We start from the raw sequence: 16,607 nt of genomic DNA on the forward strand, positions 1-16,607 counted from the left end.
AATAAAAATGAGCAGAAACAAGTTATGGGGCTTTGTCATATATTCTGCTCAGAAATCTAGCTTATTTTAAGGTAAGAGCATTTTCTCATGGAGCGCTATTTAACTGATATATAAGACACAATACACCTAAAGGTTTGGGGACTATAAACGACAGTCAAGCATAAGTGAGGATGCTTATCCTCACTTGGACACTTCTTTTAATATCTGTTAACAAAGATAATTTCTACAGATTTCCTCCAAAAATATGCAGAAACTATGAAAGCCTCACAAGTTAAATTTAAGAGTCTTTATCTATTCTTTACTCACCAGCAACTCTGAATTAAAGGAAATGGAGAAAAAGTGTGGCATAAGCTGTTAGAGTAATTCAACAGGGAAATATCCAACATTTGTGTGCCAGTGTATAACTATTATACACTTCTGAGGAAAAACTGGCACCTGTCTGTTTCACAGCCAGGTCAATAGATAGTAGAACTATTTGTGGAAACAGCTCTAAGCTGAAGATGTCCCACAACACCACCTTTCTAATGACCCCTTATGCAACTATGTCATTTTTCTGCTTCTTTCCTCAAGGAAGAGATTTTACAGCTAACTAAAATGCCTTTAGCATCAGGAAACTTAAATGCGTTTTCCCCTTAGGGCTGCAGAGATCACCCAGCTGTGTGCCAATGGGTGGTGGGAGGGTGGGAGGGTGATGGGAACCTGCAGAACATTTCAATAGAGAGCAGCAGTACAGCTTAGAATTTTCTACACAGTTTCTATGTTTTCCAAGTAATTCACTGCTATCCAGTGCTGAAGCATTTGTATTCTGAGGTGATTGAGATCACCAGTGGAACAATGAAATGGGTCACTGCCTATGACAGACCAGTACACCTTAAAGAACTGTTTTTATTGACACCAATCATGATATACCCTTTTTTCAAAGCCAAGAAATCATATTTCTTAAGAAGATATTTTGTTTAAGAGCCACCAGGGATTTATTAACATTTTGGAAAAAATATCCCAGCTTGCTAAATAGGTAACAGGAAAAATAAAACTATCTGAGGAAGCAGCTGTGAGCCATTGATCCCAATAAACAATCACCTGCTGGGATGGGCAGATTTTCCTTATAGTCATGAAAATCTTGGAGATAAATTAATGCAAAACCTGAGATAATATATGTGGCTTTAATAGACAGTGAACCTAAATGTCTTGTATAATGAGAGCTCTTTTCCCATAGAAAAAGAAAAGAGCAGTAACTCCAACACCCAAATCCTCCCAATGAAACAGCCCAGAAATCTTAGCTCCAGTGCCAGCATAACAGGAGGCACAAGAGCAGAGAGGTGAAATGCATACCAATAACACCAGTGGTAATAACATCAATAACACAACTTCAAACACCAGTTTAAAAGGAAGTAAGGTCACTACCTCTGCCTCCTTAGGAAATAATGTTTTATATAATGTATTCTTGACAAGTTGTGATGAATAATGGAAATACAGGAGGGCTGGTACTCAGACTGTACTTGAAAAATGCTCAGTGTGCTGGAGTACTCAGTCCTCTACAAAAGCATTGTGTAAAAGGCATGTGTCAAATTTCATGTTGCTACCTTACTTATTAAATGAACAGAATACCTCTCAAGGAAGTCACAATAGTTTTGTTAGGTCTAACAGGATTAAATAAAGCCTTCAGTACTGAGTTAACACAAAATATCAGGTTTTACCCAGCATGGTATGACCAATGCAGTGTGGCCACTGCAGTGAAAAGGACTACAGTGCAAATAGAAAATATCAACCAATTTTGCCTGTTATAAAGGTTAAATCTGGTATGCTGTGAGATGAAGATGTAGAAGATCATAACTATTAGACCTGATTTAGTACTGGCCTTGGAAATTTAGCCCCTGGATTGGAATGAACTATGACTTCCTTCTCTTAACCTAAAGTCATAGGAGGTTTCATATACTTTTAAAATTTCTACTACATGCAGAATTATAAAGTTAGCATATAAAACAAAACTTGTTTTCTCTGGAAAGCTCCCTGCTCCATTTATCATTTGAAGATTTTATCTACTGCTAGAGCACCAAACACAAGAAATATATACTGGTAACATTGACTTCAAATATTTTCTCAGAAAAGAACAAATTACAGCGTAAAAAAGGCAGAGAGCTAAATAATAATCTCATTCATTTAGGAAGGCAAATACAGAGGACAAAATTAAAATCCCAAAACAGTTTCCCCAACTGGACCTCAGTATTCCTTCTTGGTGCATAAAACTGAGTAACTTAATTTCTAGATGGAGTAAGGACAGGACAGGAATGCAATAATCAAGCACCACCACATCTGAGGCAGAACTGTCTAGACTGTTGAATTTCAATGTGCCTCTAAAAGAAGTACAAAAAAAAACCTCAAAAAACAAAAACTGTGTAATCACGGCAGACAATGAAAATTTTGATTTAAAAAAAGAGGAGATGTATCCAGTGATCTGGGATTCCCTTCATCAGGTTGTTATGCTGCAGTGGAAACAGCACAAGGAGGAGCTGAGATCTGCCAACATCTGCCACAGAGCTGCACGTCTCAGGAATGCATCACCTTAATAATGTTTGTCTTACAATGATGATACAGCCACCTTGCAGTCGTAAAGGTGAGAGGAGAGTGTAATGCATTTACAGCTGATATTGCTCCAAGGATTTGTTTAAGGAGCCTGCTTGGCAGCTGAACTTGTTCTATCCTTAGGAAGTGGGAGAGAGTGTAAAACACCCCTAATATGAAGACTAAAAGAAAGCAGTTAGTCTTCAGGGTTTGTTTGGATTTTTTAATAAATTAGTAGAGTCATAAATGTTAGTAAGCTGAATAAATTCATCCTTTGACACCGTTAACACATATTTATAGTCACTGTTCAGGTATGATGCAGACAACTGTAGCTTTACTTAACACAAAAAAAACATTTCTCTGACACTTTAGTCAGAAGATGACTGCTTTAATCCAGAACGCTTTATCATACATATCTAGACAGACAGAATACATTTTTGAATTTATTTTTTTATTTTATATATATATATATGTGTGTGTATGTGTGTGTGTGTATTTTTATACATAGATTATAAAGTAAGATTCTGTATTTCAGAAAAATATGGAAGGTTTTTTCCCACTAAAATGGAAATTTTGTAGGGTATTTGTATGGTTAATTGCAAAGTATTTTGAGCTTGTACTTGTTCCTGAAGTAAATCATCAGGAATTATGAAATTATCATTTTAACAACTTAATTTTTAAGGCTTAATTCTGTAAGGGTGCAGTCAAAAGCCATTCATCCACATAAGAATCTCCTTCATTGATGCAGGGGATGCTGTGTTCACAAGTGCAGCCATAGTAATTATTAGTATAAATATTGCTGGAACATCACAGGCCAGGGAGGAATCATGATTGCATTGATTTTTTTGAGTTTGCTACTGTAGAGTATCTCAGTGCTCCAGAAAATACTGAATGAAATTGATTCCAATGAAGTCAAAGAAGAACATAAATTCTAATAAACTATGCTTAGTCTTAACTGAAGTCTGTGATATTGCAATCTGATACAGTCACTCAACATTTAAAAAGCCAGAGGCTCCAAAAGCCAATTATTAACATTCAAATACCCAGGTACATACAGATTTGTATACCATTTTCTGTGTTTACATCTAAATGCTGAAGTTATATTACAATTAAACACATATGTTCAACAATTTAAATTCAGATTTTAAAATCGACAGCCTGAAGTCTGACTCACTGCTAAAAGCTAAAGCACAGAATCCTGGAGTGGTTTGGGCTAGAAGAAACTTTAAATACCACCTCATTTCAACCCCCCTGCCATGGGCAGCACCACCTCCCACCAGGCCATGGTGCTTAAAGCTTCATCCAGCCCTGCCTTAAAATCATAGTAGGACTGCCATCATAACATAATTATTATAGACAGAAAATACAACATGCAAATAACTCCATTTGTATACTTAGTGCATGAGTGAAATCATGAAATTCAATGTAAAGCTGAAATAAAAATGTCTCTAAAAGCACAAAGAAGTCACTAACCTGTATTTTGATTGGCCAGGAGAAATTGCTGACATACACATAGAAAGTGATGTTTGGGTTGCTTCGAAAGTTAAATTTTTCACAGGAAAAGCTGTCTCTGTATTCCTTAATATTAACCTTGGAAACAACAGGAATCTCTTCTCCAGATATTGTTCCAGCTAAAAATTTTTAAAAGCTCAGGTGTAAATATACATATTTGAGAAAAATATAAATCATTATTAAAGATGCCAAAGTAAATTTGCATAAGAAACATAAATCCTTAATTGCTTTTGGTGTCTTCCTCTAAAACAGCCTCTTATTATAGTTTACATGGCACATTAGGTATATTTATTATATATAGAGAGAATTCACAGAAATTTTTACTTTGGTTTTAAAAACTATATGCAAATTGGAAAAGTGACAGAAGTAGCATGAATTTTACAAGATAGTTATTATGGTCAGCTTAACAGATAATATGCTTTCCTCCATAATTTATGTTTCATTTCAATAAACAGCTCAATAAAATCTGTAAGGGAATTTGTCTCCATCTTGCACTTTTGCTGTCAAGTTTTAATTGTTCATGAAAGCGTTAATAACGTAACTAGTAATAAAGATTTATTAGTTTTTGCAAATAAACGAGTGACTGAGCTAAGTATAAATAAAGGAATAAATAGAGTTTACTAACTGGTATGGTAAAGACTTCAGAAATGCACTGATGAAGAAATTCATGAGTTTAAGAGAAACTCTGAACCTTCTTTTAAAAGATTTTTTTTAAATTATATCATTTTAAGCATCATGCCTCTCCTTGGATGTGTTTTCAGAAAGTCAATAGAACCAATTCATAAAAACTGTCTAAATTAAAACAAAGAAGAGTAATGGGGTTCAAAGCTGGAGAAAAAAATAGATAAGCAGCTCTTTTTATCAGCATACACAGAAGAACTTTATTGTTTGATATCAATGTAAAGGTTAATAATTAAATTTTTAGCTTGAACACTGAAACAAAGAAATAAAATCTCAGTCTCTGCAGTAGTTAAGGAAGCAATTTATCTTAATTAAAATCACAGCATTTCATAACACTGTCATTTTAAAAATTTAAATACGCTACAAGCTTTTCCTACCAATGTAATTTTAATTGAATAGGAGAGAAAGTCAACATATTAATGAAGCTTTATTCAGATTGCAAATTATCATCTGAGGTTTAAATAATATAATTAATAACAGCATAATGATAATGGCAAAAGAACACATTTGGCAAAGTTTTATTATCAAAATTAGCAACAAAGAGACAATCAGGTTAAAATAACTCAAAGGATCATGAAATCATTTGGGGAAAAACTCATCTGACCAAAATTCACTCTCACCTGTAGAACCAATAGACCACGTAATATTGAGGTTAAAGTTGTTTGATGCATTAATTGATATATCCAAATTTTTATTTGACTAGGGGAAAAAAAAAAAAAAAAGGAAAGTTAACAAAACATATCAGAATTTATTGCACGTAACTCTACTACACATAACTGAATACAGCCTTTTATTTATCTTCCAGTTTTCATTTTAAACATAACTAGAAATGGCAATGATTCACTGCCAAAGGCAATTCTCTCTTTTGCTTTGGTAAGAACAGGGTACAATATAACATATAACTACACCAGTTATGTTTGCAGTTTGTCCTAAGTATAACAAAATATTTGTCTTTATAAAATCGAACAAGAAAATATATGGCAAATGCCTACATTCTAATCACAAGCCAAAAATTACTTTCTGCAACTAAAAATGTTTTCTCAGCAGAAGAGTATACCCCTTCAATTCATCTCAGGAAGATATTAAACTTGTTATTCATGGCAGCAACAATAAAATAAACCAACTGATAATTGTTCAGAGTATCAATTAAGCTGAAGTACATCTGCCATTTTGAAAGGGTTCTCAATGAAGGCCCTGGACTAATTTTGCAGCTCTCAAAAAAATGTGAACTATCTCTAAAACATTATAGACACTTTGAGAACCTTTAATCAACATCAAATACAATGGAAATCTTAATTCTGAGTCTCTAAAACTTAACTAAAATTATTAACATTTTCTTACCTGTTCTGGATTTGCTATAAAGTTTATGGCAGTGTGATGACGATCGTCCTCTTGTAATAAACTGAAGGTAAATTGATAATCAATCAAAAGGCTGTCTGTAGGCAAAACAAAAATTTAAAATTATAAAATAAAATGCATACATATTAATTCTATATTATGCAAGTACCTAGAAGTTTACCATTCACATTGATTTTAAAAGTCATGGAGAAATCTACAAGTCAGAATTATTCACACGCATTTCACTGATGAAGTTTTTGCATTATAAAGTCTTGAAATGATTAAAACTAAAATTAAGTTAACCAAAAAAATTAAATTAAGAGAAAATAACTGAATTAAGAAACAAATTCTATCATGGGATCAGAGCAGCACCGATTACACATAATCTGAAACAGTTATTCTTTGTGAAATAATTATTCCAAAATACGTATTGTGTTGTTAGAGCATTATCAGTTTCCTAATTTCACTTTGAAATAACCATTTACTAAGTTTAAAAAAATCTGGAAAAAGTTGCTTCTAAACTAAAATTATATATTATGAAGGCTTATTTATTGTAGTAAACAAAATTGCTAATAACTACGTGTTACAATGGAACTTTGAAGAGAAATTATGTGACCATCAAGTGTTTCCTTTCTAACAGATTCTGACAGAATTTTAAGACATTCTGTTAAGTGGCAAGTGATATAAATTTTTCATACAAAGAAAACAAGGAGCTGTTTAGTATTGCTCAAAAAAATTCTATTTTACTGCCCGTTGGCTTTTGCTCTACACATTTTTCTTGCACCCTGTGAATGGAGCAGAGCCTGCCAGGCAGCTCCCACACGCTGCTCACTGACGATCTGCTGGGCTGGCAGAGGGGCAGAAGAGAGACACAGCCACCTTCAGATGATCCAACCCGTGCCTAGCCCTTCCTGGGAGGAGCAGAAAATGATGGGGACAAGTCAGAAGACAGAAGTTACCTGAGCTATCCTGTTGTGTTCCTAAAGCCAGAGGAACGAGATTAACCCTTACGTGGGACATAGCTTGAGGAATGACTGAAAAGGAACTTTTCTACAGGGGAAGGGGCAGAAGGAGACTCATCAGGTTAAAGCAGCTTTCCAGCACCTCCAAAACGTAAGAAAAAAAAAGGTCAGCAGGAGTTACTGTTGTTACAATTTATAGAGGGAGCCATCTAGAATCCCAGCAGGAAATGTTCAGTGCAGAGAGTTAAGAATCAACACAGCCCTCAGAGACGTAAATTGTGATAGCAGATAAATAATCCCTGTGCAACAGACAATTGTGAACCAGAGGTGGGTGTGGTGGAGGCATCTTGAATGCTCTGTTATATGGGCAGATATCTTCAGATCCAACAGAAAAAAATCTTCTAAATTTTTTACCATTACAGTTCTACAGGAATCAAAATCTTGTATTTTTCCCTCTCTCACAGAAAATAAGGAGGTGACTTATAAGAGTACATCATTCTGATTATTATTTTATGCATGTTAAAATATGGCAAGTCATCTCTGGTGCTACAACCTAGTGAATAATTGTAAAGCATTATTTTGATCCCTGGTCTGCTGACATTCTGCTAGTCATCATCACACAAATAACTGTGTAACAAATAAAAAATATGTGATCATAAAAACAAAATCAGTAAATACAAAGAGAGTGAAAGATTAAGTCAAAACAGAAGAAAAGCTGTGTCAGCCTTTTGTTGGATTTAATAGTTTGCTTACTGCTGACAATCACTTTTTCTGCAGCAACACATCATCTGAAAAAATACACTCTGTTGTATCCTATGGGAAGGCTGACTTAGAAAGAGAAAAAATCCCACTATATTGTCTTAATAGTTAAAGAAAATTGTTTTGGTTTGGCTTTGTTCAGGGGTTTTTGGATTTTTTTTTTTTATAGTGAGTGTGGAAGGAAAAGTAGAAAATAAGGGTTCATAGAATATCCTGAGTGTGGAGGAACCCAAAAAGGAGTGACATGAAAGGAATTACCATGACATTCAAAGATGAGTTCACTTTCTCTATTATTAGCCACCACAGTTCTGTTATTCAAATAAGAATAAGCTGATCTACATATCTTAGCTAACAAGTTTTGACCAGGTCTCTGCATGTTTATGAAGGCAAAAGATGAATAAATATGAAATTAAAATGTCCCATTAATTTATTAATACTACTCTATGCTTCTATAGTTATGCAAATCTAATTAATAAATCTCACTGACTATTGTGCCATATCTCCATGCTTAACAATAAGACAACCATGGCACCAGAATATCTTTAAATGTAACAGGACAGGAAAAGATGGCAAGTAAAGATTGACCCCTATTAAATTAATTAATAAACCCTTTAATAATCATGAGTAGAAAGGCAAAATGGTCAGGAATAATGTATAGATATGCTCAATCTCCTGATCTGGTCAACTTAAAGCTCATCAAAATACAGACGACTGCTTCAGCATCAATCTTTGCAAACAAATTTATTGTAAAAGTGTGGTAGACCAGCACCACAGAAAGCACTCCTATAGAAATTCAGGCTACAGCAAGGGCTACAAGATGCAAAAAGCAGCACTGACAAGCTTGGACAAGATATCATTTATTTTATCATAAGATATGAAAATTACCATTTAAATATGTCACAGTCTTTTTCCAAGCACAAATTGTGTCCTCTCAGAAATGCAGAGTATCAGCTAAAAAACCAGAAGTCATATATAGATAATATCCCATCATAAAAAACCATTGGAAATAGACATAGGACTCGTCTCCCAGTCATGAATGAACAGCTCTTCTGCATACAAGTTTAAAAAAAATTAAAGTAATTTACTTTTAAAACAATATTACTTTGTTTCCCCCCCCTGGGGTTTGTTGTTGTTGTTGGTGTTGTTTAGTTCTTTGTTCTTGGTTAATTTTTAAATAATTTTTAAATTTATGTTTTATGTGTTAAAAGACAACAAAGTATGAACTGATGTTTCAAGGAATGCAGGAAAAGTCCCTACACTTATAAAAGAAGTTAAACTACACAATTTCCTCATAAATTTACCATCTGTAACAAATCAGAAAATTAATTCCACTCTTTCTTATTGCATTCTTACATACAGTTGACAGGAAATTGTGAAAAACAGTAAGAGTTAATTACATGTAGAGGCTCTCCTTTTGTACCCAAGATATCCCAAAGTTTTTTGTTGTGTTATTAATTGCTCTATTATTTCATGGTTGATCAGTTTGATACTTCATTACTAGCAGCAAAGTGCAGTAGGAAGTCCCACACATTATTCCCTCTGTAATACTCAAAAGCCTTGAACAACACAGCTTCGAGAGCAGCTCTGAGAGCCAACACAAGAACTCGCCTTGGGATTCTTCAGAGTTACCAAAGGATCTCTAAATGACACCAATTCCACAGGACAAACCATTAAATCCCTGCCTTGGCCTGGGTGCTGTAAAGCAGAAATACTCAGAGACAATTCCAGCTCAGGGAAGGTACCTAAGGTGTGTATGACTTGAATGAAGAGACAGCAGGGCCTAAGTGCAGTTGGGTGATTCAACAGCACAAATCAACTCAGGTGCAAATGAAAGAACTGACATGGAGCAAACACTCCTTCCCATCTTTCTGAGGACTGCAGAAGTTTCTTCACAGAATAAATTTCATGGGTTGGAGAAAGGTTCAAAAAACTTCAAGGAAGATTTGTCTGGACCTATTCATAAGGTGAAGATTCCAAATCTTTCAAAGTCTCTAAAGTTAGATTTTATTATAATATAAATTAGCCGAACTAATTTAAGAAGAAATTCAGAGTAGAAATTAAAAGGGATCATAAAGAAGACTACCCATTGCACCCTACTGCTGTGTCACAATCCTTTCTCACTCTCTCCATATGTTTCATTCTGTAACTTAGGAGAATCTTCCCCCACATGTATTCAGCAGCTCCCAGGGAAAATATCACCTCCCTCTCCTCCAGAAAGCTCCACCTCTTGCAGACTGAAGCAGGCAGAACAGCTTTCCTTCCTACTGCCAAACCTCTTCCTGAACATAATATATGCCAATGCATCATAAGTGCACATAAACTAAGCAGTTACACAGTACCTCACACCATATTTCCCAATTCATGGTGCCACAGAGCTTAGCCTCAAAAGCAGTGCAAAATTTAAACTAAAAGTCTGTTCTAAGACTATGACCTGTTCTGAATAACTAAATGTATAAGTAGCCAAATATAAAATAACTAAATGTAGAAATAGCTATTTAAAGTACATTCAGTATATCCTGTTGATATATATGTTGTGCATATTTATAATCAGGAATTTGAAGAAGCCTAACATTCTACTCCATGTGGGTTTGTTTCTACTTTAAACATTTAAGAAGCCGCCATAAGTAATTTTACCCTTTACATAAACAAATGAGACTTTTCCTGTTTCTGTTTACCAAGACAGAAACACAACAAATCTACTCAAGCAGGTGACTCAAGCAGTAGGCAGACAGAATTTAAAGAGCCACATTCTAGCCTATAATCTCCTGAACTTTTACAGTTCCCCAAATTTGTATCTCTGAAATTCCATGGGAAAAGTTTGTGAGAACATAGATACCTCTCCACAAACTCAGAGCCCAGCTCAAAGCTCCAATCTTAATTCCCCAACACACAGCACGGTATTTGGAATTCACAAACTGGGTTTTTTTGAGCCAGGAGTGAGCCCAGAACAGTCTAATACCTGTTTCCAGGCATTTTGCTTCACTTTATCTTAGAAATCATTGATTAAAGTAGAAAAGAAGTGTTGGGAGATAGGACCACAATACCACCCTGACATAATCAATGGTCAAATATTACAAAGACTTACAGTTATTGAGTTTTTTCACATCTCTATTTTGATTTTTTCAAAAACCTTGACTACTTTCACAGTCAAAAGAAGTCATTAAAATCAATTCAAAATACCAGTAATGAGCATGTGTGAGAATATAACAATAATTAAGTGAAGAAAGATATTCAATGAAATAAGGAAAATTAATTTCAAAGCAATCCTTTAACCCTAGTATCACTGTTAATTTTGAAGAAACCTCTCTGTTTCATTAATAAAGGTCAGTGGCTTCTTATAAGGATCACATGTTTTAATATGAAAGTTTGGTACTCATATACAAAAAGGAACACACCAATTGCCATACTCAAACTTCTGTATTGGAAGAAAACTCTGATTTTTAAAACAACAGAAAACTCCCAAAAGAACGAAGGCCAGACAGAAGTTCTTCAGTATTTCTAGAGTGCCTCTATACTCTGCGAGAATGTATAATTAGAATGGTAATTACTTTTAAAAAAGGTAATTAGATTGAATATGTTTAGTATAAATTAGTGACAATTTTATATATGAAAAGGTATCTTACAGGGAAGTATTAAGACTGTAAAATGAACCACTACAAATCAAGGGAGCCTGTAAATTATTTTTGGGTGAGTGCTCCCCTAATGGGCAGCTATTTAACACTTTGTTCCATGTTCAGTACTCAGTGTTGGGCCCATGCCTCATTTACTACGTGCTACACAAGTCCTTTTCTCAAGATGGAATTAATTTCTAATGTGGCTTTCTATAGTATTCATCACTATAATTTTCTAAGTTCTTCACAAAAGTTAATGAATTTGTTACAACATTACTGAAGATGAGAAGGCATTTGAGTGCCATTTTATAGGACAGGAAATGAAACAAAGAGACCAAGGACAAAACCATCTATTAAAAATGAGCAGCCAATCTGAAATACCTGTACTTTGATTTTTCATAATACTTTGAATTATATAACACTACGTATGAACATTGTTATTTGGCAGCTCCTTCCATCATTCATTGTAATTCTTTCCACTTTTTCAACAAAACAGGAGAGGAACACACATTCAACTTTCCATTACATTATCATTTATTCGTTCCCTACAAATTCATTCAGTGCATTGTGGAGTGAAAGTTCCTTGGGAACTGGTATATAGCAATATTATTAAAAACTGTGCAATCATGCTCTAATAAAGAAGCAAATAAAAAATTATTGTGACAGCAACCTTCATTCTTCCACCATCCTGCACCGACTGCCTATGCAGCGTATTTCAGTAAAGGGCGTTCATTAAGTCATTTAAGAATCAGGCTGGAGTGAATTCTAGAGAACCACTTCTCAGCTATCTTTTACCTTTGAACAAATCATTCCAAGAGAGTATCCCAGTTCATCCTGCATCTCTCATCAGGAGGGAAGAATGAACCTAGGTTCCCAAAAAGGGAGCAAGAACATTCCTAACTGGACACATTCACGGCTTTTCTAACTGGCCATTCTCCCATGGTTCCTCTCGAGCAGTTTCTTAACACACATTTTTAAAGCTGAACAAAATGGCAAAACAGTTTCATACATATACAGAATTTCTGACAAATGTCTATTCATTTTAGGTCCAAAAGTTCAAGCTTAGCAAAAGCTCTTAAGCCAAAAGTGCTGCAATGTATATCAGCCAGATTTACAAAAGGAGCATGGAACTAGACCCACCCACCCACAAGATAATCTCATTCTCAGCTACAACCTAATTATCCCAGTTTAAAAATATTAGGTGAGGATCACATGATCTTTACTCAATCAATGACTAAAATGGGTTTTTTTCACATTTTTTTCTGATAATTAATAACTTCTATTTTGTGAATAAACCCCTCAAAAATCTAGTGCTGTTCTATTTTTACTTCCTGAAATCACTTAAAGTTGTAAGAACCTCCATCATGATTGCAACTTCAGACTCATCACAGTCTTCCCACACTTTTCTATTTAAGGATGTGTCTATTCATGCTGATTCTAAAATTCATACTCTCACCTCTTCATTGCACAGGCAGTTTGTCTCTCTCCTCCTCTTTCTAGTGATTGGTCTCTATTTCCAGCAAGACTTTGTTGAGAACAGAACTATTCATATTCCTCTCTATCAGTACAAATGCTGCTTTTGAAACCAAGTACCATTATCAAATGCTATAAATCATATTCATCTGTGACCAAATGAAATTCTCCTTGTATTACATCAAAGTTGGGGGTTACCACCAGACCTATTTTCTGTCAGGATAATTATTTTGAACTTTCAGAGCAGCTGCCTGATTCATTCCTCTGTCATCTGTATCTAGCAGTCATCCACTGCCTCATTGTCATTTTTATATTGAATATGTTTGTGTCTGACATTACTTGTCCATTGTGATAAAACAAAAAGTCATTTACTGTGAAGTCTTTACTAAGAACTTGCATTTTATTCAATGTAATCAGAGTGCAATGAGCTTCAAAAAACCCCAGCATTTACTATTTATAGGTCTTTTTCCATTTCAAGAAAGAGCATGGAAGAATGAATTTCACATAAGTTCAAACTCTTTAAAAACACAAGCAATAGCAAGTCATTGTTCATTTTACTATACTTTACAAAAATGTACTGGTCTAAAAAGCCCACAAAAAGACTGAGGGATTAGTGTCATAATCAGAAAATTGGGTAACTAAATTTTATTTTAAATATAAATCTTTTATCTTATTAGATTCTCAGCTGCTATTTGGAAAGGTCTAATAAGCTGTCAGTTTTGATCCTAAGGGAGGGCCAGAAAAATCTACCTGTATTAGAATTTTACTCAGCTAAATTTTGCTTATTGTCTCAGGCCACTCTGTATTGACTAAAACTTTCAGTGGATTATAGAAATGCATCATGTTCAGAAGGGTAACTCTTGATTTTCATTACTGAAAATAGAAAGACCTAGAAGGTTCATTAAGTCTGAACACGTAAGTTTTACAAGGCTTAACAGGTGAGATGTACCTCACTATAGCTGTCACAGAAGTAAAACTGTAGGTATGAAAATGTCATGGTAAACAAGGCTGGACTTGTGGCTGAGATCTAAAATCTGAGGTACAGATAGAATCACCTGGAGCCTTTTAAGCAGGCAATCTCAAGATGATGTTCGTAAAGTTTTTAAACCCCACACCACAGCCAATTATTTTTCCTAAATATTTCATTAAACTCTTTCCTGAAAATGCTGTAACAACTGATGGGTTTACTGTGAACAGCTGGAGAGATTTTCCAGCCCTATGGTCTATAAACAAAGTGTGGAAAGCAATGGCTAGGGAATTATGAGCAAAATATTAGCAAAGGAAGCAGCAACAAAGAAAAATAAGCGCACCACTCAGCAGGTATACAAATGTCAGTTGTAGGAAAAAGTCTAGATGTCTCCAATGATGCAACATTTCAGAACTCACAGCATAGTCTTGTCAGAAGTGTGTTATTACTTGATAGCAAGGAGTACTCAATAAATGTACTTTTGTTTTGTCACACTGGACAGTCGTTTTAATCCCTTAACTCTTGCAGTATTCACAAAGTGTCAGAAGAATGAGGAGAAAAAAATGGAAATAAAAAACCAAGAAAAAAATCATTAAAGTTATTATCAAAGAAATTAAAATTTCTCTCTCCATGATTTTTTTCATATTGATCTAAATGCGTCAACACCTTTGTAACGCTCATATTAATATTACCATTCTAACATGTATTTTTCAATAAACCAGCGCCAATACCCACTAACCTGATTCTAATTTATTGCTTTTTTTATATACTCTCTACACACTGAGGCGATCTCTGATCTGCTTGTTCTGACAACAGAAGTGGCACATCTGAGAAACAACAATGTTAAATTAGTGTTTGACTTCATGTATTATTGCCAAAGAGGGATGTTTCTTGTCTAGGAAAGCAGTAAATGAAAGCAGTCAGATTTTCATGCTATTTTAAATCTTGCTCTCATAACTTTCAGTTTATTGTATAATCCCTAAAAGTCTACTACATCTCCTTATAGAAATAATTTTTTGAGAAGCTTCTATTTATACATGGATCAATGCTGAAAATATGGGCATGGCAGAAGTACAAATGCAATTTTTAAATTGTTTATGCTCTTATACATGTAGTGCTCAAGCTTTGCTATAAACTGGGAACAGTCAGAAGTTAATCAGACAATAACTTCCACATCTTCATTAGCAGAGTTTTTATCCTGCTTCTCAAATAACCAAACACAGATAAACAAATAAATAACAACCTCTTCTTTCTCAGGCCTTCCAAGGAGACAGAACACACAATTTATAAATTGTCTCTAAATATACACAGATTGCTCCTGCAATATCCCAACATTTTCAAAATTCTCTTCCTTCCCTTTTCTCATTATTTAGTTGAACTTTGCTTAAGAAACTCTAAATCCACAACCCAAATGTCAGAACACACCCCATGTTGCTTGACTCCACATGACTTGTACAAACTGCACAATGTAATTTGAAGTTGAGATGTTTCCACTTTGCTGTATTCTATCCTATTTCTCAAACCATGTTCAACTGCTAGTTCTGAGAAGTAAAATCTCTCATAGCAAATAAATCCAGGTCAGGAAAATTGCACTTCATACTGGATAGAAATTACGTCATATACCTCCCTGAGCAGTGTCCTCTGTTTTAAAGTCACAAATTACAACAGATACTTGTACTGTAATAAATATGAAATGCTACATCTCCATGCAGTAGAAACACCATTGCATTACAACTTTGAAAAGAAGAAGAACACAAGCACTTTTTCCTTTAAAAAACCATTAGGTATTTTTCGAGTAAAATCTGTTGATTTCATTAATAACATTCTCACTCAATAATAACATTGCTCATGCTAAGAACTGAGTGCAAATTCAGCAAAAAATATCGATATAATATTAAAATTCCAAACACTCACAAATGAAATTACATATCTGTAATATTGCCTAATCCATTTTACAGAGCCTTTAAGACAGATAGGAGGAAATATCTCAACCCTAGTATGGAATAAAATACAGAGTGAAAAACTCCAGAAAAAATAAACATTTCCCCCACTTGCTACAAGTTTGATTTGTAGGACTGGCGGTCAGGTACATAAAATAATAAAGAGTGTGGTTAAAATAAGCAAATTGAAACAACGGAGGAAGGAAAAAAGGAGCCCCAAAGGCTGTTTTCCTCAACCCCAGTGCAGCCACCCATCCTTCAGAGGAGATTTATTCTTTGCCTCAGAGAGGAAACATTGGCCACCATGGCAGGGTTCACTGACTGCATTCTGAAAGTGACTTGGAAAACTCAATTTCCACCCGAAACAGCTGCCAGCCATTAAAAGAAATATTATATTTTCCTGGTGTTATTTTTTATTATAAACCAGGAACTAAATACAGCTGTGCTTTCATTATTCATTACTTTTTTTTTTTCTTTATTTGGCCATGGAAAGAAAATACTCTGAACCAAAATGTGCAAATAGAATAAATCTCTTCTTTTATTGTTATGGTTTGGTTGGTTTTTTTCAAGTTATTAGCTTAATACAGACCAATTGAGACATCATTACTCATTGATACACATCAAGCACAAACTTTTTGACACAGATTCTCTGAGAACTGAATTAGCATGTAAAAAGGAACAGCAAACTGTAGCAAATACTGACAGTCTGTTTGTTCTTGGTATTTGAAAAGCAGTAATTGTTCATATCACTGCAACTGACCTTCACAGACCAGAGACTGTGGCAGGCAATCCTTTCCAACAG

At 34.6% G+C, this 16,607-nt stretch overlaps 1 protein-coding gene across 4 annotated transcripts in view; it reads right to left on the reverse strand.

Annotated features, from left to right (window-relative positions):
- ATRNL1 (attractin like 1) overlaps nucleotides 1–16,607 on the reverse strand; it is a 433,970-nt gene that overhangs the window by 249,771 nt on the left and 167,592 nt on the right. For all 4 annotated transcript variants that reach the window (XM_041461314.1, XM_041461315.1, XM_041461313.1 and 1 more), the window contains exons 22-24: nucleotides 6,097–6,191; nucleotides 5,376–5,454; nucleotides 4,036–4,193 (exon numbers count right to left, since the gene is read on the reverse strand). In XM_041461314.1, the coding sequence (XP_041317248.1) occupies nucleotides 4,036–4,193; nucleotides 5,376–5,454; nucleotides 6,097–6,191 (332 nt within the window). The remainder of the gene's footprint in view (nucleotides 1–4,035; nucleotides 4,194–5,375; nucleotides 5,455–6,096; nucleotides 6,192–16,607) is intronic.

The sequence above is a fragment of the Pyrgilauda ruficollis genome, unplaced genomic scaffold (genome assembly GCF_017590135.1).
Source record: "Pyrgilauda ruficollis isolate IOZ18807 unplaced genomic scaffold, ASM1759013v1 scaffold15, whole genome shotgun sequence".
Classification (NCBI taxonomy): Eukaryota; Metazoa; Chordata; class Aves; order Passeriformes; family Passeridae; genus Pyrgilauda; species Pyrgilauda ruficollis.